This window comes from Camelina sativa, chromosome 16 (genome assembly GCF_030686135.1).
Source record: "Camelina sativa cultivar CO46 ecotype springtype chromosome 16, ASM3068613v1".
Lineage (NCBI taxonomy): Eukaryota > Viridiplantae > Streptophyta > Magnoliopsida > Brassicales > Brassicaceae > Camelina > Camelina sativa.
The window spans coordinates 28,242,202-28,261,333 of NC_141895.1; the positions used below are offsets into that span (position 1 = coordinate 28,242,202).

The 19,132-nt window shown below is 40.2% G+C and overlaps 5 protein-coding genes and 2 pseudogenes across 7 annotated transcripts; 3 read left to right on the forward strand and 4 right to left on the reverse strand.

Annotated features, from left to right (window-relative positions):
* The first annotated feature begins 1,657 nt into the window (after positions 1-1,657).
* LOC104752489 (gibberellin 3-beta-dioxygenase 2) lies at positions 1,658-5,065 on the forward strand. Of its 2 annotated transcripts, XR_015583750.1 has the most exons (3): positions 1,658-2,215; positions 2,744-3,530; positions 3,613-5,065. XR_015583750.1 is itself a non-coding variant. In XM_010474646.2 (2 exons), exons 1-2 carry the CDS (start codon positions 1,737-1,739, stop codon positions 3,339-3,341), a joined length of 1,077 nt encoding a protein of 358 aa, XP_010472948.1. In that variant the 5' UTR covers positions 1,658-1,736; the 3' UTR covers positions 3,342-5,020. The 2 variants fall into 2 exon arrangements, 1 of the variants encoding a protein (XP_010472948.1); XM_010474646.2 differs by having other exon boundaries at positions 2,744-5,020.
* On the forward strand, positions 3,489-4,309 carry LOC104754057 (gibberellin 3-beta-dioxygenase 4 pseudogene; annotated as a pseudogene).
* A 148-nt stretch (positions 5,066-5,213) lies between the features above and the next one.
* LOC104752492 (putative 2-oxoglutarate-dependent dioxygenase AOP1) lies at positions 5,214-6,487 on the reverse strand (the record flags this gene model as incomplete). The annotated part of the gene is given in 4 exon segments (XM_087492846.1): positions 5,214-5,664; positions 5,746-6,073; positions 6,163-6,247; positions 6,250-6,487. Coding segments are annotated over 4 exon segments (909 nt in total), but the record flags the coding sequence as incomplete, so codon positions are not given.
* On the reverse strand, positions 6,468-8,078 carry LOC147926050 (molybdate transporter 2 pseudogene; annotated as a pseudogene). Its single transcript, XR_015584556.1, has one exon. The product of XR_015584556.1 is annotated as a molybdate transporter 2 pseudogene (transcript).
* A 128-nt stretch (positions 8,079-8,206) lies between these two features.
* LOC104752494 (ADP,ATP carrier protein 1, chloroplastic) lies at positions 8,207-11,251 on the reverse strand. The gene is made up of 5 exons (XM_010474649.3): positions 10,037-11,251; positions 9,559-9,813; positions 9,329-9,472; positions 8,901-9,248; positions 8,207-8,809 (listed from the first exon to the last, which is right to left on the reverse strand). The coding sequence occupies exons 1-5, from the start codon at positions 10,799-10,801 to the stop codon at positions 8,468-8,470; spliced, it is 1,854 nt and encodes a 617-aa protein (XP_010472951.1). The 5' UTR covers positions 10,802-11,251; the 3' UTR covers positions 8,207-8,467.
* A 1,936-nt stretch (positions 11,252-13,187) lies between these two features.
* LOC104752495 (glycosyltransferase family protein 64 C3) lies at positions 13,188-15,127 on the reverse strand. The gene has a single exon (XM_087490396.1). It carries the CDS (start codon positions 14,563-14,565, stop codon positions 13,546-13,548), a length of 1,020 nt encoding a protein of 339 aa, XP_087346522.1. The 5' UTR covers positions 14,566-15,127; the 3' UTR covers positions 13,188-13,545.
* Positions 15,128-15,729: 602 nt separating this feature from the next.
* Positions 15,730-19,079, forward strand: LOC104752496 (uncharacterized). The gene is made up of 5 exons (XM_010474651.3): positions 15,730-16,807; positions 16,919-17,229; positions 17,334-18,065; positions 18,164-18,691; positions 18,776-19,079. The coding sequence occupies exons 1-5, from the start codon at positions 16,543-16,545 to the stop codon at positions 18,890-18,892; spliced, it is 1,953 nt and encodes a 650-aa protein (XP_010472953.2). The 5' UTR covers positions 15,730-16,542; the 3' UTR covers positions 18,893-19,079.
* Positions 19,080-19,132: the final 53 nt, after the last annotated feature.

Sequence of the window (19,132 nt, forward strand, 5' to 3'; positions counted from 1 at the left end):
TTACCACTAAATTACCAGTTACATTCAATAAACAAAACAAAGATTATTTTCATTATGATTATCTACATTTTTTTGGTTTTCAGTTTAACATGTTAAGCTATCAATTTATATATCAATATATATATATATGACATATATTAAATTAGTTAAGTTTACTAACATTGTGAGAATGTGAGTTTGGTTAATAATTAGTGATGTGCGTTGAAAAGATTATGAGTGTTGAGATCCGACATATCTTCAGTGGTGGTTCAGAAATAATGTATAATTAAAAAAAAAATCCAAAATAAGTCCAAACTCCAAAGAATATGAAAGATGTGGGAATTATTTCAACGTGGACAATTATCAACCATGTCAAAAACGCATTTCAACTCCTCAATGTGTTGTTGTTATTATATATGTTCCATATCGAATTGAACCAACACAAACAAAAAATACGCAAAAAGATTATACGATAATTCCATTCTCTAGTACTCTAGTATATCATATATATATATATATATATATATATATATATATATATTCCGATGTATTAATGATGTGAATATAATGTGGAAATAGATGTGGAAAGCATGATCATGTGAAGAACACGTGACGTGCAGATGAATTGCAAGTGATGATATACGCATATCCATGTCATGTGTTTATCATGTACTTATGTGTAATATCGACGTGTTTTCCATACATGCATGCCTGTGTATTATATTCATACTTTGTGGAATGTTTTTGGTGCTCGAACGTTTTAATTTGGTTACGGTTAGTCTTAATTCTTTTTTGATACAGAACATTTTCTCATGATCTTAGATTCTTAGAATCTTTTATTGAATAAAATTTCTTGTTTAATGATCAGATTTACAGAATGCCACCATGATTTATGCTTACATTTCAGTTTTCACTTGTGGATCAATAAATATAGAAAAAGAAGATTTGTGAAGTACAAACAAAAACAAATAAGTGAATAACTAATACATTATTGCTAATTATCAAAACAAAACTTATTTTAGTGGTATTTTGAGGAATTCCTCTAATTATATACTAATTTTGAAGTAATTATATTTACTTCCAATATGTGATATTCTAACACATTTAAAATGATGACTTTTATAATTGATTTATCTTGGACCGATCGAGTTCCATTTTTGGTAGATCGATTCTCTACCATGATAATCTCATGTGAAACAAATTAATACAAAATTACGTCGAATAAATCAAAAGATTTCGCATGGCTGTTCTGTTCTTGCATTGTAGTACAATATAATTACTAGTACTTAAGGAACTATAATTGTAATAACTAGCGTATCAAAAGAAGAATTAAATACATAAATGTTCCAAAGTGGAAACAATCTAATGGCCTCGCCAAATTTGAACCATTTGTCGTTTTAAGTTGACTATTTCCAAGAAATAAAGACACAACAATAATAGCCAGATAACATTTTTCTTCACACACACAAAACACTCTTAGAGAAATTAATGTTCAAGTTAGACGATGCAACCAAAAAAAATAAAGTTTAATTTGGCAACCAATAAGAATCGACCACAAAAGGAGCTTTTGTCTCCGAGTCTCAAAATTACTCACTCCACTCTCCACATATACACACTTCCCTTCAGTATACAGTATCGAGTCTATCGCTACATCTATAAATACCCTCCGATTCCAACTCCTCTTCTCCACCAAACATATCATATCATACCAAAACGGCAAAACATAAAGGTATAAAAACATATATAAAGCCTTTAGCATGAGTTCAACGTTGAGTGATGTGTTTAGATCACATCCCATTCACATCCCACTCCCAAGCTTACCCGACCTCAAATCTCTCCCTGATTCTTACACGTGGACCACCAAAGATGATCTCCTCTTCTCCGCCTCCGCCTCCTCCGACTCCCACGAATCCCTGCCGCTCATTGACCTCTCCGATCCCCACGTGACCACTCTTGTGGGCAATGCTTGTACCACGTGGGGCGCGTTTCAGATCACCAACCACGGAGTGCCCTCGCGACTTCTCGACGACATTGAGTTGCTAACCGGAAGTATTTTCCGGCTTCCCTTCCAACGGAAGATCAAGGCGGCTCGGTCGGAGAATGGCGTCTCCGGCTACGGCGTTGCTCGTATAGCTTCTTTCTTTAATAAGAAAATGTGGTCCGAAGGTTTCACCGTTGTTGGCTCTCCTCTCCACGATTTTCGAAAACTCTGGCCCAGCCATCACCTCGAATACTGGTAGCTTAATTTCTCTATGATTCATGTTCTTATACGTCAGGACCCGTATAACGTAACACATCTTACGTATATATATGTCAAACCAAAAAGAACACCTGTGGACGTTAGTACATACAGTTGACTATATATATTCAATTGATATGGATTCGTCAATAATCTGAAAAAGGAAAAGTAGAAACCACCTTCTTCTTTTTTTTTTGCCATGTCGCAGTTAGTAAAAAGCACAATAAAAAGCTGATAGTCCCACCATAATATTAGTACAGTATATATATTAAAAGAGGTTTTTCTATCGTAATAGTGTTCAATAAAAATATACCTTAACGAGTGAATGTGAAAATATAAGACATTTTCTTTGCTTAGAGTTAGAGATTACATTGATAAAATTAAATTGTTCACTGAAATTCTTGGTTTATATAAAAGCAAATTTCAGAACTTCTCTTTGTGGTCTATAAGGGAACGTGTTATATATGACAAGTTCAATACATTACAATTTACAAGGATACTAATAAGTTCGCATGGATTCAACAGTGAAATAATTGAAGAGTATGAAGAACATATGCAAAAGTTGGCAGCCAAGTTGATGTGGTTGGCCTTAGATTCACTCGGAGTGAAAGTGAATGACATAAATTGGGCCGGGCCTAATTCAGACTTTCAAGGAGCCCAAGCAGCTATCCAACTAAACCATTATCCAATATGCCCAGAACCAGACCGATCGATGGGCCTCGCAGCCCATACTGACTTAACCCTCTTGACCATTTTGTACCAGAACAACACCGCCGGTCTCCAAGTTTTCCGGGAAGACATGGGCTGGTTCACCGTGCCAACTGTCCCTGGCTCACTAGTGGTCAATGTCGGTGACTTACTCCACATTCTTACCAACGGAATCTTCCCGAGCGTGCTTCACCGTGCCAGGGTTAACCACATCCGATCTCGCTTCTCCATGGCTTACCTTTGGGGTCCACCCTCCGATCTAATGATCTCTCCACTTTCAAGGCTCGTTGATCCTCTCCAATCTCCTCTCTACCCGTCTCTCACTTGGAAACAGTACCTTGCTACCAAAGCTACTCATTTTAATCAGTCTCTTTCCATTATTAGAAACAACATGTCTTCAGGCCAAATTTCTTGATTTTATTTTTACCTATCTATTTTTTTTTTTTTTTTATCAAAAGCTTTTTGTTAGAACTATAGTTATATAAAAAAAGTGTCATTCATACCATGCATTGCATGTACACACACTTGTTCTAATTGTAATATTAGTACTTGGGTCCAAATAATGGAAAGAGACTTATGTAGCTGCGGCCGAATAATTGTAATTGTAAGTTTTCCATCTCGTCCTTGTACTCTTCGATTATGTAGTTGAAACTTTTATTTTGCATTTCAATATCGGTGACGTGCAGCCGAATAATCGAAGAGTACAAGGACGAGATGGAAAAATTAGCCAATAGACTTATGTCTAGCATATTGGGCTCACTTGGTGTGACCGTGGACGACATAGAATGGGGTCAGAAACCAGGGAACTCTGGATCAAAAGTGGGGCGAGGCGCCATACGGCTAAACCATTACCCGGTGTGTCCTGAACCAGAACGAGCCATGGGTCTAGCCGCTCATACAGACACCACAATCCTAACCATTCTGCACCAGAGCAACACGGGAGGGCTACAAGTGTTCAGGGAAGAGTCCGGCTGGATTAACGTTGAGCCGAGTCCTGGTATTCTGGTGGTGAACATTGGCGATCTCTTTCACATCTTATCGAATGGGAAAATACCAAGCGTGGTTTACCGAGCCAACTTTAACCATACTCGCTCAAGGATTTCAATAGCGTATTTATGGTGTGGTCCAGCTGGTAATGATGTTGAAATCAAACCTATACCTAAGATCATCGGTCCTGTTGGACAATCTCTATACCGATCAGTTACTTGGAAGGAATATCTTCAAATAAAATACAAGGTTTTCTGGCATTGGGATTTTAAGCAAAGTCTCTCAGGCCGTTGTCAATGGGGAGTGGACACTACCCCGTGGAAGGAATCCCCAAGTTCAACTTCTGCGAACCTGTTTACAAGATCATCCCCTCCCATCAAACGCTTCAGGCACTGACCTCTTTCATTGGAGACTTACCCCAGAGCAGGAACAAGGTACCTTCTCCTCCCAAAAAGTATGCAACCACCTCCATCCTCCAGGACCTCCGGTCTCATGGCATTCCCAGGTTTGGTTTAAGGAAAAAATACCGAAATTGGCTTTTATGATATGGTTGACAGCACTAAACAGGCTAACAACAAGGGACCGATTGCGAAGCTGGAACTTGCAGGTGCCACCAGATTGCCTTCTTTGCCTTGCGGGGGAGGAGACCAGGGATCACCTCTTCTTCCAGTGCTCCTTCTCGAAGGTGCTATGGCTTGACTTCTTTGCTCCTATCCACACTGCGCAGCAACCTCAGACTTTTACGGCCTACCTGGACTGGATAAAATCCCCAACCCCAAACAGGAAGCTAAATGTCATTTGTAAATTGATCTTTCAAGCCCTCCTCTACTCAATTTGGTCAGAGCGCAATGTCAGGCTTCACACTACAACTTTCTCTTCTGTGGAAAGTATCAAAAAGGATATCCAATTATTACTAAGGAGACGACTCATTGGGCTTGACAACTTGGGCAATGGTTCAGTTATTCCAACTCCACTAAATGACACCTACCTACACCATTGGTTTCAGAATTTCCAAGTCCATTGATATGGCATGCTTTCTTGAGAGCTGTAAAAAGGAAGTCTTTTTGATTTTCCATCCTTGTGCTATGAAACTCAACATGTAAGGCTCTCCTGGACTTTATTTAAATAAAACGGTATTTACAAAAAAAAAAATACAAGGTTTCGACAAGGCGTTCGACGTAATTAGGACTTGTTATTCCCACCAATTAAATCAAAGTTGTGGTTGTTAATTAATTATGCGAAAACAGAGTTGCATCATTGTATGATTTGTATCTATAAAATTAAAAAATACACATACGAATGTTGAAAACAGAGTTTTTATAAATAATATATTAAAAAATTTAATACGCACATGATTACGAATACTTAAAGCAGCAATACGAATACTTAAAGTACTACGAATGTCGAAAACAGAGTTTTTTTTATAAATAATAGTATATTAAAAAATTTTATACACACATGATTACGAATACTTAAAGCAGCAATACGTTGGTTCAGGGGTTGACGCCGCAGTAGACTTGAAGGAGATCTTCGCTTGATTTCTTGAGGGAATTGAGGTACGACTCGTAGAAACGGAGGAGGCCGTCGTGCTCGAAAGGGTTGTACCGGAGGGGATGTTCTTCGTCGACGAGCTCCTCCGGCGTACGAATCGTGCCTTTGTGGAAGGAGAAAACCCCTAAAGAGTAACGAATCTCATCTGCGCTCATCACTACCTTGTGGTAACATGGCTTTATCCTATCGTTACTCCACGCCTTTGATCATAAACACAAACAACAAATATTTCAAATTTTATTTATTTAGGGTTTGGGTTGATCCCGTGTATGAGAACTCACCGTCAGACCCATGCCGGAGAGAACGACGAATCTTGTCGGCGAGGGTTTAAACCGGACCCATTGATCGGTCATGGTTTTTAAATGGAGACCTCCGACGTGGTTCTGGTGGAGGATACTCATGAAACTCTTATCAGTATGTGATACAAAACCCGTGTTTGCTTCACCGTTTCGCTGTCTCCGGTAACTCAGCATCCTCAACAGGTATCGAGTTGACTCCGAATGACTCGCCGAGTGCTTCTTCTCGTCCATTCCATAGCTCTCGTACAACATTCTCATCACCCTCTGCTCTAGCTCCGCTACTGCTGTTGCGTACTTATGTGTTGTTTCACTGCAAAATCAAAAGGAGATGTGTTAACCACTTTACAACCACCCCAAGACAATATGAATGAGAGAAATGCAAGTCTTTGTTTCTTTTACCTGAAGGGATCGTTTCCTTGTGGCCAGAGTAGTTTAGAGAAGTCTTTGCAAGCTTGGTGCTCAGTTGCATAATCTATCCCAAGCTCTCGTGGATCCGGTAATCCTCAACCACCATAGTCATGTACCCGTGTGAGACCTTGTGGTTCTCGTTCTTGATCTTGATTTCGTACGGCAGATCATACATCTCCTTCATCCCGGTGAGCAAGTCCTCCCTTGTATCTGATGTGACCCCATTGAACTCTGCCACAAACCAACCTTGCTCCTCCATGGCTCTTCTGACTTTGTCTCTGTTTTCTCTGTTGACCGGGAAAACAGAGTAACCGAAGAAGAGTCTCACGTTCTAAGCTTCAGTAACAAGTACAGAACAACTCCACACCCAAACCCTAAGGCGGCACTCGAGCCGGTCATAGACACAGCGGCGCATACCAACATGATGAAGGATTCTTCTTTGGTGTTCATGTCTTTGGAAGCCATCGCCAATTCAATTCCCGCGAATAACAACAGTACTCCAAGAATTCCAATCGGAAACTGGCTCAGAATCCTTACAAACGAGTTTCCAAACACGAGACCCACAATCAGTTTCCCTATCCCAAGAAAGACAACGGACAACCCACTCCTGGCACCGATAACCCTCCAGCACCGTGACAAACTGGCATAGCACCAAACCAGCAGCCGATTAAATTCATCACCCCAACGCTGACAGAGACTGTAGTGGCAGAGAGTTCCTTGTCAAACAAGTCATTGGATAATTTGCAAACGGCGATAACTGAGTTGAGAACAGACAGTGGAATCTGAGGAATAGCCGCTCTTACAAACCCGATCTTCCAATCATCCCAAGTAATTCTCAGAATATGGAACTTGGACGGGCCGAATTTAAGGTCTTTGAAAATGGATGGATCGCGTATGAAACAGAGCACCAGCCCGATTACGAACACTACGAGCGCTGATGGAATCGAAGACAGAAGCCGCAGTCTCCTCCGGCGAGACTGGCTTCTTTCGTTGCTAGAAGTCTCTGCCGCCAAGTCTCCACCTTCTTCGGCGTCTCTGTCGTTGCCAGAGCCAGTGGACAAAATGATGAAGAGAAGAGCAGCTAGAGCCAAGATAAGGCCGTCGAGGCCGAGCCAAGTACGCGGAGAAGAAGAGGGCTTGAGAGTGGCAGTGTCGTAATTAAACCTGACGTATTTGATAGCGGTGAAGGCGAACTGAAGACCCTGAGACAGCTGGACGCCGCGTACGACTGGGAGAGGGATGAGGTTGTAGAGGAAAGACATGGCTCCAGTGGCCCCGAGAAGGAGAAGCGTGGCAGCAGTGGAAGCTCCGGCGGCGGCGATCTGAGAAGGAGTGAGGTGTGGGGACTCGGAAACGGCGACGGCGGCGATGGATTTCATGGGCTGGACGGGCATAGGGATGTCGAAGAGGAGACCGGTGGCGATGTTGTAGAACCCAGTGAAGATGAGAGTGGCTGAGAGATCGAGATTGGAGACTAAAGTTAGTGTTAGGACGATGGGGATGAAGGTACCCAGATCACCGACAGCGCCGGAAAGTTCAGAAGAAAGAGGGTTTTTAAGGCGGAGACGACGGCGGAGCCACCCGCATCGGCTGCGATCACCGCCGGGGAGCAGAGGCGTGGTAGTTGTCTCCATGATGGGATCTACAGTGAAATGAAAGCGCTCTCTCTCTTGACAAATTCTAGTTTTAGTACAAAGAAACAAGATTGGGATACCCCTCACCCCCGGAGAAGTTGGATAAAAGACGGCTTTTCAGACAATCGATGAGTCCATGTTTTGTTTTGTTTTGTTTTGTTATATCGACGTGTCATATGCTTTTGTATCCTTATTTAATTAGGAGTCCCTTATGAACAGAGAATTTATTGAATTGCGCCGGCATCGTACGGAAATTAAATTGTTTCATCGGTTTTTCTCAACTACCTACCGTTTTTTTCCGCATCAACGCTGTCCCTTTTTTTCCCCAGTAGTAGCAAGAGAAATCAAAGTATGGCTTTGAACGAGCATTATTCAACTTTAAATATTTTGGTGAGTAGAAGAACTAAAATCTAAACTTATTCATATTAAAGTCATGTTACTTTAATCAATACACACAGACACAGGTTTATCAGTGTGAACGTAATACCACATTGAACTGAAAAGAATGTTCAAATAAGCTAACAAAACTAGAGACAGTGGTGAAAAAAGGGCCATGATTGTTTGAGAGATTGATCTTTCTCACTCTCAAGATCTTTATTTTTTTTTATTCCTTTCCCCTAATTACCTTCCCCCAACAAAACCAAAATCAAAAGAAACCCTTTCTACATGTTGTTGGTTGGAGCTGACTCCTCTGGCGAACTGCTTGGAGATTCTCCTAGGGAACCATTCTCGCTTTCGTCTTGAGACACAACAGGGATCTTCACTGATGAAGCTCTCTCCATTTCCTTCTCAAGCTCTTCTTCTGACCGCAAGCTGTTGAACTGTCCCTCCAGCGACTTAGCCGCAGCTAACCATGCAGTCACTATAACCAACAAGATCATTCCTAGATATGGCGTTGAATTCGCTAGTGATCCAAAGGATAAGATCATGAACTGCTGGATTAGGGCTCCTCCAGATTTTCCTAAAGGGTTGCAGACCACGTCAATTGCAGCTTTCCCTTTAACCTGCACCACATCACAACGGCTCAAACCGAAAGCTAAACGACCACAACTTTATTCACTAGGCTTTCTTTATAAGAGAGAAGAAAAAGCAAACCTTGGTGTCCTCATCCAATGGGATATAGGCCATTTCTTTGCAAGGATCAAACAAGCTGTACTTGGCACTCTTGCTGAAGATATTCTGAAGGGCACCAACATACACAGCTGCGAGTAGTGGTGTCATACCAAGCTTGGCAACAAGTGGTGCGAATGGGCCGCCAAACAATATCAGAGAGAAGAACGCAACACCGGTCAATAGCAGAACAGTTGGGGTGATCTTTGCAGCTACTCCCCAACCATACTTATCAAATACGTATTGGCTGAGAAGCATCATTGTGAATGTTGCAATACCCGTGCAGGTTGAGAAGTCTCCCATAAATGCTGAGTACTCGTTCGGGCTAGGGAACTAAAGAGCATAGGAATGAACTTAGAAATTGGAAGCATCAAGAATGAAGAGATAGATGGATGAAGAGGAGCTTTATATACCTGAGCTTTAAGCTTTGATTTCCATGTGACTTCCACAAGGTTGATACTAATACCATATGCCACCACTAAAGTTGCAAGATCCCTAATGTATGGAGATGACACCAAGAACTTCAAGCTTTCCATCGTTCCCATCTTTGGTTTGTCCTGTAAAAGATATGCAGAGAAAAGCAAATCAGAAGAGTCCTGATAAGTTGCCAAAACAGAACAAAAGCTTATGCAGACGACCATACCTTCTTCTTCTTGCTACGGGTTGGAAGAGGAACGTATCTATTGACCCACCAATAGAGGAAACAGATGGCGAGTCCCATTCCCACCACAATGCTCATCATGGCTTTCAACGAAACAGCCCAGCCGTCAACTCCAGGACCAAGATTCTTTCTCAAGTTAGAGAAGTATTTCACGGTTCTTCCTGAGAAAATCAGCGCAACATTGGCTCCAAGTCCGAACAAAGGGTAAAACTTCTTGGCTTCATCCACTGTTGTGATCTGCAAAAATAGTGAAGCAATGCTATGAGACTCACACGTCCCCGATTGTAATCACATTCGCTGCATCATTACACATCAAACTCAGCAGCAATCAAGACTATTATCATCAAACCATAAACACATCAGACTATACTAAACAGAAAAAGCACAAAAAAAAAAAGACCGCAAGAAGATCATAAATCACTAGTCAGCACAAGTTCAATTCATGGACCAGTTTAATCACCTGATTAGCAAAGCCCCAGAAGAGAACTGAGATGACCACACTGCCCCAAAGCTCAGCCATGACATAAAACAAACAGAAACTCCAAATCCGCAAGATGGCAAGAGGGCCCATGAATCGTGGGCCGAGAGTTGCAAGAAGCTTATCTGCGAGAGCTTCCGGGTGAATATAGTTGCTGAGAGGGTACATAACGAAACCAAAGGCCCCAAAGTAGACGATGAAAGGAATAATAACGGTGTAAAACAGAGCCTTCTTGGAGAGTACATTGGAGAGTTTGGTGTAGAGGAGCATAAACCCAATGGCCATAGGAAGATTCACCCACGTCTTCAAGAAAGGTATAATCTCAGCAGAACTCCCTTTCGCCGTCACCACCAAGACGTCCTTTGTGTCCCTTAAAATTGTGTAATTGAACAGAATACAAAAGAACATCAACCCTAAAGGTATAATCTTTTTCAAGGTCGTAACCTCCACACCGAAGATCTTCGGCGACGCTGCAGCGGAATCGCCTTCGCCGGCGGCCGCGGCCTCCGCCTTGCATATGAACTCGGTGCTTCTCTCTTTGTGGGAAATCGAAATCCCGTGAAGGGTTGGCTCAAAGGTATGAAATTTCTTGTGCCCGTGAAAAGATAGAGACAACCCAGGTAGGTTTCTTGGCTTGGCGGCGAAAAGTCTCTGCTTTAACCCATGGGAAGGCTGGAGAAGGCTTCTCACTCCGATGGGTTTGGTGGGTAAGGAGAGAAGACCTCTGGTTTGTATCGCAGCCTCCATTTCTCTCTATCTCTTCTTACGCTCTGTCTCTCTCCAGCAAATACAGAGAAATACCGGAGAGAAATGGAGGAGGAGGATGAGATAGAGAGATGATGATAAAGGTGAGACTGGTTTGGTTGGTTAGTGCAGTGAAAGAATATAGTTTCGCCAATTGAATATTAACAAATGTGGTAATGTATATATCTCCTTTTAAAAGAAGGATATTTTTTGATCCGGTATAAATGTAATTGTGGTAACGCAGGCTAATCTTTCGCAATTATGTAAATCAAAGCTGTCTCGAGGAAGATAAATTTGCGGTGTTGGCGTTGAACCATGTGAGCTTGTTCATCTGATGGCGAACATAGAAAAAGTCACGAAGGTTTTGTCCTTCCTTTTCCCAAGTCAAAAGACCTTTTTGGTACTCCTTGTGAGGTTTTGTTTGTAGTTGGTGGCTATAACTGCTAATTGGCTATTAGTCTATTACACTTAACCTATATTAAATCATGTGTCATTTTTTTGGTTGGTGAAAATTAAATCACTTGCCAAAAAAAAAAATTCAATCACGTGTCATTTAAATATTAACAAAATATATTCATTTGTGGCTTCTCAAAATCTGATGGAGTTTATAACAGTGTTACCCACAAAAATTTTGATCTCTAATTCTACTTTTAATTTGTTAACTTGGTTGGGTAGTAATAATGCAAAAGAATATACCTTTCAGTAAATATATATATATATGTGGTCAAAGGTCAAAACAAGATATATATGAGGTTTATGATTTTACATAATTGGTGGGATAATGAATAAGTCATCTACACTCAATTGTTTTGATGTCAATTTTTCCTACTTTTTAAAACGTGAAAGAATTTGCATCCTCCTCCAAGTTGACCGCTTATTTCCGACGCCGGCGGCCCAAAATTAGGACGTCAAAATAAGATGACCAAACTCTACAAATTTTGGTGGAATGTTTTGTCCTTTCCAGCATTTCTTTCTTTTTTCTTGCACACCCAACTTTTGTATCGAATAATTATATTCCAGGGACCAACATATATGCGATCCATTCGTTGATATAAGGTGAGAACTGAGAAGGTGGTTTCATATTTTTCAAGAGGCATATGTAGGTGACATGTCGTTGCTTCAATTATGAAAAATAAAAGTCTTGTAATAAGTAAAGAAAGGAATAATTTAGGACGAAGCCACCACCAACTCTTTTTGAATGGTCCTCGGGCAGCATCATTAGCTTGTTTAGTGGAGTTGAATCGAACCCATAGAAAATAATATGAGGTCCACCAAAAATAGAGAGAAAACAAAACACATGTTTAAAATCATGTTCAAACAATCATATATCTTGCAAGATATATGATTGTTTAATATTGTACTCATGTTTTTTTTTTTTGTTAAAGATGTACTCATGTTCTTATATACATACATAAGAAAACTACATGTTATCGTGTGAGTATTGAGTTAGTAATGTTTTAACTATAAGACTTTTAGAAATTGCCTTTTCTAGTACTCCTAATTCAATTATTGCGTAGATTCTTTCGGGATGGATCACAACTGGCCAAAAGATACTAGAATAATTTCTTTGATATATATAAAAAGAAGAAAAACAACTGTGCTGCTTGAGTAAAGATATGAAATCATGAATCGTACATCTACAAAGCAAATTGAGAGGATAACTGAGAGCCGTGGGATAAGAAAGCGATGGCTCGGTTGTCACTTTGTCAGTGTTCCTAAGTTGCCAAAGGAAAATATCCAAAGGGAAAGGCATGCAATGGAATGGAGCTTGTTTTTTTAGGAAAAGAAGATCCTCTCCCTTTTTTTTTTATTTTTTTATTTTGGTATGACAAAGATTAACACTTGTAAAAGTGGGTCCAAATCATTTCACGAGAAGTAGTAGTAACCTTTTTTAACAAGGCCAACGCCAACGGTACTGACAGGGTACTGATATCTTCCACTTGTCTAAAAGTTAACGGTTCTGGAAGATATGTACTTAAGGAGGCGCTTTTACCGAGACATATACGCAAGAATGCGACAAAATACAAATAGAATCGGTGTTTTATGGCGACACGTCACCACCTTTCCTTTACCTGCGGCTGTGACAGCTGCCCAAGATATTTCTCTTGTTTTCTTTCATAAAACCAAATTCCTCCGACGGCTCCGCCTTTGCCACGCTAATTTTTTAGCTGCACCTCTTTTTGTATGTTAGTGTACATAATGATAACATTAGTTGTAGACTTGTATGTAACGCCCGCACGTTATACAGTTACCACTTTATTTTATAATTTTACAAAAATATACTCACTTTGATGTATTTACATACATTGCTCGTATATAAATCTGGCTGTTTTTTCCTCTACTTAGTATATGCATATGTTCTTGGTAACAATTTTTTAGCTTACAATGATTTCTAGTTTTAACGGTTTACGTAATGCTATAAAACATCCTAGTTATTTTACACATAAACTTTACATTTTACATTTATGCTTTTTAATTTGTAACTTTTTTGAGTTTGGTGAGATATTTGTGCCTTGTAGTAGTTTGTAAGGCCCGTTTACAAATTTCCTATATTCTCAGTCTCAGAACCCAGCAGCTTCTTCTTTTACCAAAATTAATTCCTACAGTATTACTCTCTGCTTATTCGAATGCTTCGTTTCCATGTTGCTGCTAACTTGCTTGTTGGCTATTACACGCGACGCGATGATGAACTTGCACATTCTTTTAGGTCGAGTGATTCTGACGCATAATAAGCTTAGACAAAGCGTTCAACCTCGGTCACAAAACACAAGATTTCCTGCTTTACGACACAGCCCTTGTTCCCCAACAGAGTTCACAACCTTACCATAGCTATACATTAACGGCATCTTCCCCATAACTCTATGAAACTCCCTAATGCACTTTCCTCTTCTCTTCCTATGTTCCACTCTTCTACTGCTCAGTCCCACATCTCTCACTCCCTCATCCACTTGTTCTTCTTCTTGTTCGTTGCGCGCATCTCCCCAATCCCTAACTCTCTCAGCTCCAACCATGATCGGCCCTGCTCTTAACATGTCCGCAGCAACAAAATTCATCAGTATATCCTCGCAGTTACGCATTTGGTCCACAATCATCCTCATCTCCTTCATCTCCACACCTCCTTTGCAGCTATACTCGAAGAGATAATCTTGTTTCATCAACATAAACTTGGTCAGCAAGATGGAGTACTTATCAGGATGAACAGTGTATATCCACTCTTTCCCCTGCAAATCGAAACCGTGTGACCGCACAAACGTTCCAACGAGACGATCAGGATTAGACTTCCACACGGAAAATGCGAATTCCAGCGATCTCCGGTCAACCTCGACGTCATCATCACATACCAGAACAGCACGAGTGTCTACAGAGGAACGAGGGAGGAATCTGGCGTTGAGGCTGCTCGAAGATTGCTGAATCAGAGAGATGGAAGCAGTACCAGGCGAATACTGAGTCATGTTGTGGTATAACTGGTCAAGAACCTGGTCAGGTGTGTTAGGGTTACCCCATAGGACTAAGATGGATGATACGACTGAGGCTGCTGAATACGAGGCCACGATGGTTTGCAGAAGAGGAATCCGAGATTCTGAGTAACCGTTGATTAGAACGGTTAGCTGATCCGATCTGAGTTTCTCAAATTCTCTCTGATTCATCGAGTCACACGGATCCGGATCAAGTGATAACGTACGGCAAAACACGAGGTCCGTAACAAAGACTAGAACGAACATGAACCAGATATAGTAGAAAGCAAACCACACCGATTTCACTCCCATATCAACCCTAGTTTTTTTTTTTTTCTTTTGTTCTTATCAATGTGATCGATGAAACAGAAGCAGAACGATCGGAATAAAAAAAAATTACCTCGGAAGAAGCTGAAGCGGTGTTCCGGCATCGGAATCTCTCAGACGGAGAGATTTGAAAACTTCAGATTGAGAGACTAGTTGGGGAGCAAAAAGTCAAGCCTAAAGTAATCAAAGCTGGGTTTTCAGTTATAAAGCCCTATAAGAATGTAATTAAACCTAATGAAGTTTGCAAATCAAACAAAGCCAATACAACATCTTCTTTTGGCTATTATTATTGTACTCGTAGACGAGGGGAATTGTACCTCGGGCAGCTTTAGATGCGGCAACAGGTTGCTGCTCAAAAAGTGTGAAAGTTGGAGCAGAGAGGGAGTGGGGATTTGGGACCCATGCACGTGATCTTTGCTCTTTTCAGTTGGTAGTTTGCCTTTTCTATGCAATCTCTCTATTACTATTAGTAATGTCTCTGTGTGGATTGGTGGTGTTTCATGCATTTGAGTTGTCTCTCTGGTCAAACTAAAGCACTTATCATAATTCATACATAACATCGTCATTCATCAAAACCTTCTTCCACCAACTAACGCTAGCTTAGCAAGTATTTGATGATATATTTGCCACTGAACTTTGTGTGTTGAATTATGTAATCCGAAACAAGACATTAATTATTAGTATAGTTTTGGACAAGATATCTTGTTACAGCAAGATAGTTTGTTGACAGCTTATTAATGTTGCATAACATGTGAAAAGCCAAGTAATTAATAACGGATATTGTCTTGTTTATTAAGCAAGTTTGAAAGTTAACAACGGTTCGTTCAAAAAAAAAAAAAAAAAAAAAAAAAAAGTTAACAACGGTCACATAATTTAAAAAAAAAATTAAAAACAGTCCGTTGTCACTGTTAAAGTACTTCTCAATAGGGGCATAACAGTCATCTACACTGTTTTCTTTAAATTATTATTTCTTTCTTAAATTTAGTTTGCAAAGCTTTGGAATAATAAGAGATCTAGGTGAATAAATACTAATAATAGAAAATATCAGTTTTATATAGTGTGTATTCCAAAATAAACAAAACAAGTCTGTCATCATGAACGTATAATTTCTGTTTATATATATGTATATATGTTCTAGAAAAAGAATTTACTTTTTACAGAAACAATATTTCCACAAATAGAAACAACTACAACACTGGTTTTTAGAAAAATAGCACTGCTAAGTATAGTGTCTTTCTATGCTTAGGTTTTTTTTTTTTTTTCCATAATAAAAAGGGTAGATTAGTCCAATAAAAAGACTTATGATAGAATGGTCCGAACAAAGTCGTGTAAAAAAAACAAGATATTTATTGTTTTTACAAAATAATTAATTAAAAATTGCTTTTATAAGTATGGTTGAAATGATTATAGTACTATAGAGTATAATAACAATAATGTATGTTTTAAAAAAAATTTGTAGAAAAAAAAGAGCAGAAGAAAACGGAGATTTTTGTTTATTTTGTTTTTAAAGTTTAAAAATTACGGATCATCGTCAACCAAAAAGTTTTTCCCTTTTTTTTTATTTTTGATTTTCTTCTTCTTTCTTTGTTGTTGTTGTTTCGCAGCCGTTCCTGCGATTCTGAAATTCCTAAATTTTTTCTTCTTCGATTTCAGAATCGTAGCAATGGCGTTCCCTCTTTATTTCTGATTCATTCTTTTTTCTCACTCATTACTTTTTGTTTTTGTTTTCTCTTTGCATCCAAGGCATATGGCCAACTCGCCACCACCTTCGTTGCGAAATCCTCCTTCGAAGTTGGTGGAGTTTTGTTGGTCGTCTCTTCTCGTTAGGGTTCATCCTCCAACCCCCACATAATTTAAATTTTTAAAGCAAAGGAGACAAGAAAAGAGTCTGTGATCCCGGAGGTGTGATCTTCGATTCTCGGATTTGTATATTCCTTTACTTTTTTTTTGTCGGGGAAAGCAATGGGGAAAGGTTGGTTTATGGTAGATAAAGCGAGAAGATGCTTAAGGACGCTCTTCTTCATGGTTGCCATGTTGGTTTCTCTTTTGGTTTCGTCCTTGCCTGTGCTTGTAGCCATCGGCGACGTCTTGGTTCCCACCTTTTTGCTTTCGAGCTTCACCTGTTTGACCTGCTACGGCTTTAAGGAGCATCTTACTCGATACGCCTTCAAGAGCTCTTTGACTGATATCCCTCTCGTCTCCCTCGTCAGATCTTTCTTTGTCATTTGTATGGATTCTTCTTCTTCTTCTCTTTCTACCTCTAGCTAGTTTATTAATGCTCTGTTTTCTCGAATATGTATATGATATAATGTATTCCTCCTCTTCATCGACACAACAGGTGTTTACTCTCTCTCTGATGCTCCTGCGGTGTCGCACGGTCCTTACCTTGGAACTGTATCCATGTGTTCTGTTGTTTCAATTATCCTTCTTTCAGTTAAAGCTTGCGTTTTCACTGCTAATTCTCAACTTATTGCGGAAGCCTCGTCGTCATCTCCGTCAAGGCAACGACTCCATCTCAAGAAGTCTTGGGGGATGCCTGTTTTGTTCCTTTCATCTCTGGTTTTTGCTCTTGGTCATATGGTTGTTTCTTACAGAACAAGTTGCAGAGCTAGGAGGAAACTCTTGTATCACAGAGTTGACCCTGAATCTGTGAGTTTCTTAATTATCCTCGTCTATGATACTCTTTCTTTTAACACCTTTTCTCTTCTTTTTTTTAAAAGGTTGATCTATATATCTTTTTGACTGTGTTATAGGTTCTTTCGTGCAAAAGTGTCCTATCTGGGGGTTACCATAAAGTCCCACGTTCTCCCATTCCTTTGGTAGGAAAGGCATCGATCTTGGATGGTCGAAAGTTGCCTTCTTCAGCATCCCATGATGAAGGAGAGCTCCCTGTCAGATTGCTTGCTGATCTTGAAAGCCTATTCATTAATGTCAGAGGGCTCACTCTGCATTACAAGATTTGCACACCTGGTTCTCCTCCGCAGTACTCCATGTCCTCAACTCTTTCTCTTGAAACCAATTCTATGCTCAATGTACCAGAGGAAATGGCGGGACGGTTGAAGCTTGACAGGAGTTTATTGAGCATGGTCACAAGAAACAAGCTCAATCATCACCACCACCATAGGAGTTATAGCAGTCTGTTCAACATTTCCTCTTCCTTGCACGACCCTCTGTTAGATCATGCTTCTCCTCTTCTTTTCAAAGATATTCAGGAAGATGGGTGTCGAGAGGATGACATGAATGTGTCCAGTTTTGGTGCCACGAAACAGCAAAATGCGGATGGAAGCGGTCAATTTGGTGTTGTGTTTGTCCATGGATTTGGCGGAGGAGTGTTTTCTTGGAGACATGTGATGGGTTCTCTCTCCCATCAGCTTGGATGTGTTGTCACTGCATTTGACAGGCCTGGATGGGGATTAACAGTCAGAACACATAAAAAGGATTTGGAAGCTAGAGAGATGCCAAACCCTTACACTCTGGAAAATCAGGTAAAACTTTCAGTTCAATTTCAGACTCATGGGAGCTTTGTCTTTGCACTTAGAAAGAAACGTTATCAAACACTCATTGATCTGTTTATGGGTTCCAGGTAGATATGCTTCTTGCTTTTTGCCAAGAAATGGGATTTGCTTCTGTAGTCTTGGTTGGCCATGATGATGGAGGTTTGCTTGCTCTCAAGGCTGCACAGAGATTGGTAGAATCAAAAGATTCCATCAAAGTTAAAGGAGTGATTTTGCTTAATGTAAGCTTAACGAGGGAAGTAGTTCCAGCTTTTGCAAGAATACTTTTGCATACATCACTTGGAAAGAAACACCTTGTTCGTCCGCTTTTACGCACTGAAATAGCTCAGGTGGTGAATCGTCGAGCTTGGTATGACCCATCCAAGATGACAACAGACGTCTTAAGGCTATACAAGGCTCCACTTCATGTGGAAGGTTGGGATGAGGCACTTCACGAGATAGGCAGACTCTCATCCGAGATGGTGCTTCCAACTCAAAATGCATTGTCACTTCTCAAGGCAGTGGAAAATTTACCAGTATTAGTCGTTGCTGGAGCAGAAGATGCACTTGTTTCGCTTAAGTCCTCCCAAGTCATGGCTTCAAAACTCGTAAACTCCGTAAGTCCTAACTAATATTATATTTAATTAAACACATCAAACTCTCTTGTTGCCTCAACTAATATTATACATGCCAACAAACAGAGGCTAGTAGCAATCTCAGGATGCGGCCATCTACCACATGAGGAGTGTCCCAAGGCGCTTCTTGCAGCCATGTCCCCATTCATTAGTAGACTTGTACCTAGTGGAGTGAGTGACTGAGTGATCACTTCTTGTTGTCTTAGCTCTCAATTGATAGTGTTTGTGCCTTTTTTTTGCCCTGCCTTAAAAGGAAAGAAGTTGGGGCGATTTTAAAAAGGTCTTAATAAGTTTGTGTTCATGATATATGCAGAGTTATTGTAACCTTCTCTGTTATTATCATTTGAGTTTTATCATGGTTTTTGAGGTATTCTATTTATTTTCCAATCAAAAGATGAGTGGCTGAGCTGCTGAGTCATCCAA

Bases quoted from the DNA above. Each gene is read 5' to 3' on its own strand.
- LOC104752489 (XM_010474646.2), top strand. From the start codon at position 1,737: ATGAGTTCAACGTTGAGTGATGTGTTTAGATCACATCCCATTCACATC. The intron at 2,216-2,743 runs GTAGCTTAATTT...TGGATTCAACAG, and splicing joins AGCCATCACCTCGAATACTG to TGAAATAATTGAAGAGTATG.
- LOC104752494 (XM_010474649.3), bottom strand. From the start codon at position 10,801: ATGGAGGCTGCGATACAAACCAGAGGTCTTCTCTCCTTACCCACCAAA. The intron at 9,814-10,036 runs GTGATTAAACTG...CTATTTTTGCAG, and splicing joins TCTGGGGCTTTGCTAATCAG to ATCACAACAGTGGATGAAGC. The intron at 8,810-8,900 runs GTTTGCTTTTTC...GATGTGGTGCAG, and splicing joins CATTGGATGAGGACACCAAG to GTTAAAGGGAAAGCTGCAAT.
- LOC104752495 (XM_087490396.1), bottom strand. From the start codon at position 14,565: ATGGGAGTGAAATCGGTGTGGTTTGCTTTCTACTATATCTGGTTCATG.
- LOC104752496 (XM_010474651.3), top strand. From the start codon at position 16,543: ATGGGGAAAGGTTGGTTTATGGTAGATAAAGCGAGAAGATGCTTAAGG. The intron at 16,808-16,918 runs GTATGGATTCTT...TCGACACAACAG, and splicing joins CAGATCTTTCTTTGTCATTT to GTGTTTACTCTCTCTCTGAT. The intron at 18,066-18,163 runs GTAAAACTTTCA...TATGGGTTCCAG, and splicing joins CTTACACTCTGGAAAATCAG to GTAGATATGCTTCTTGCTTT.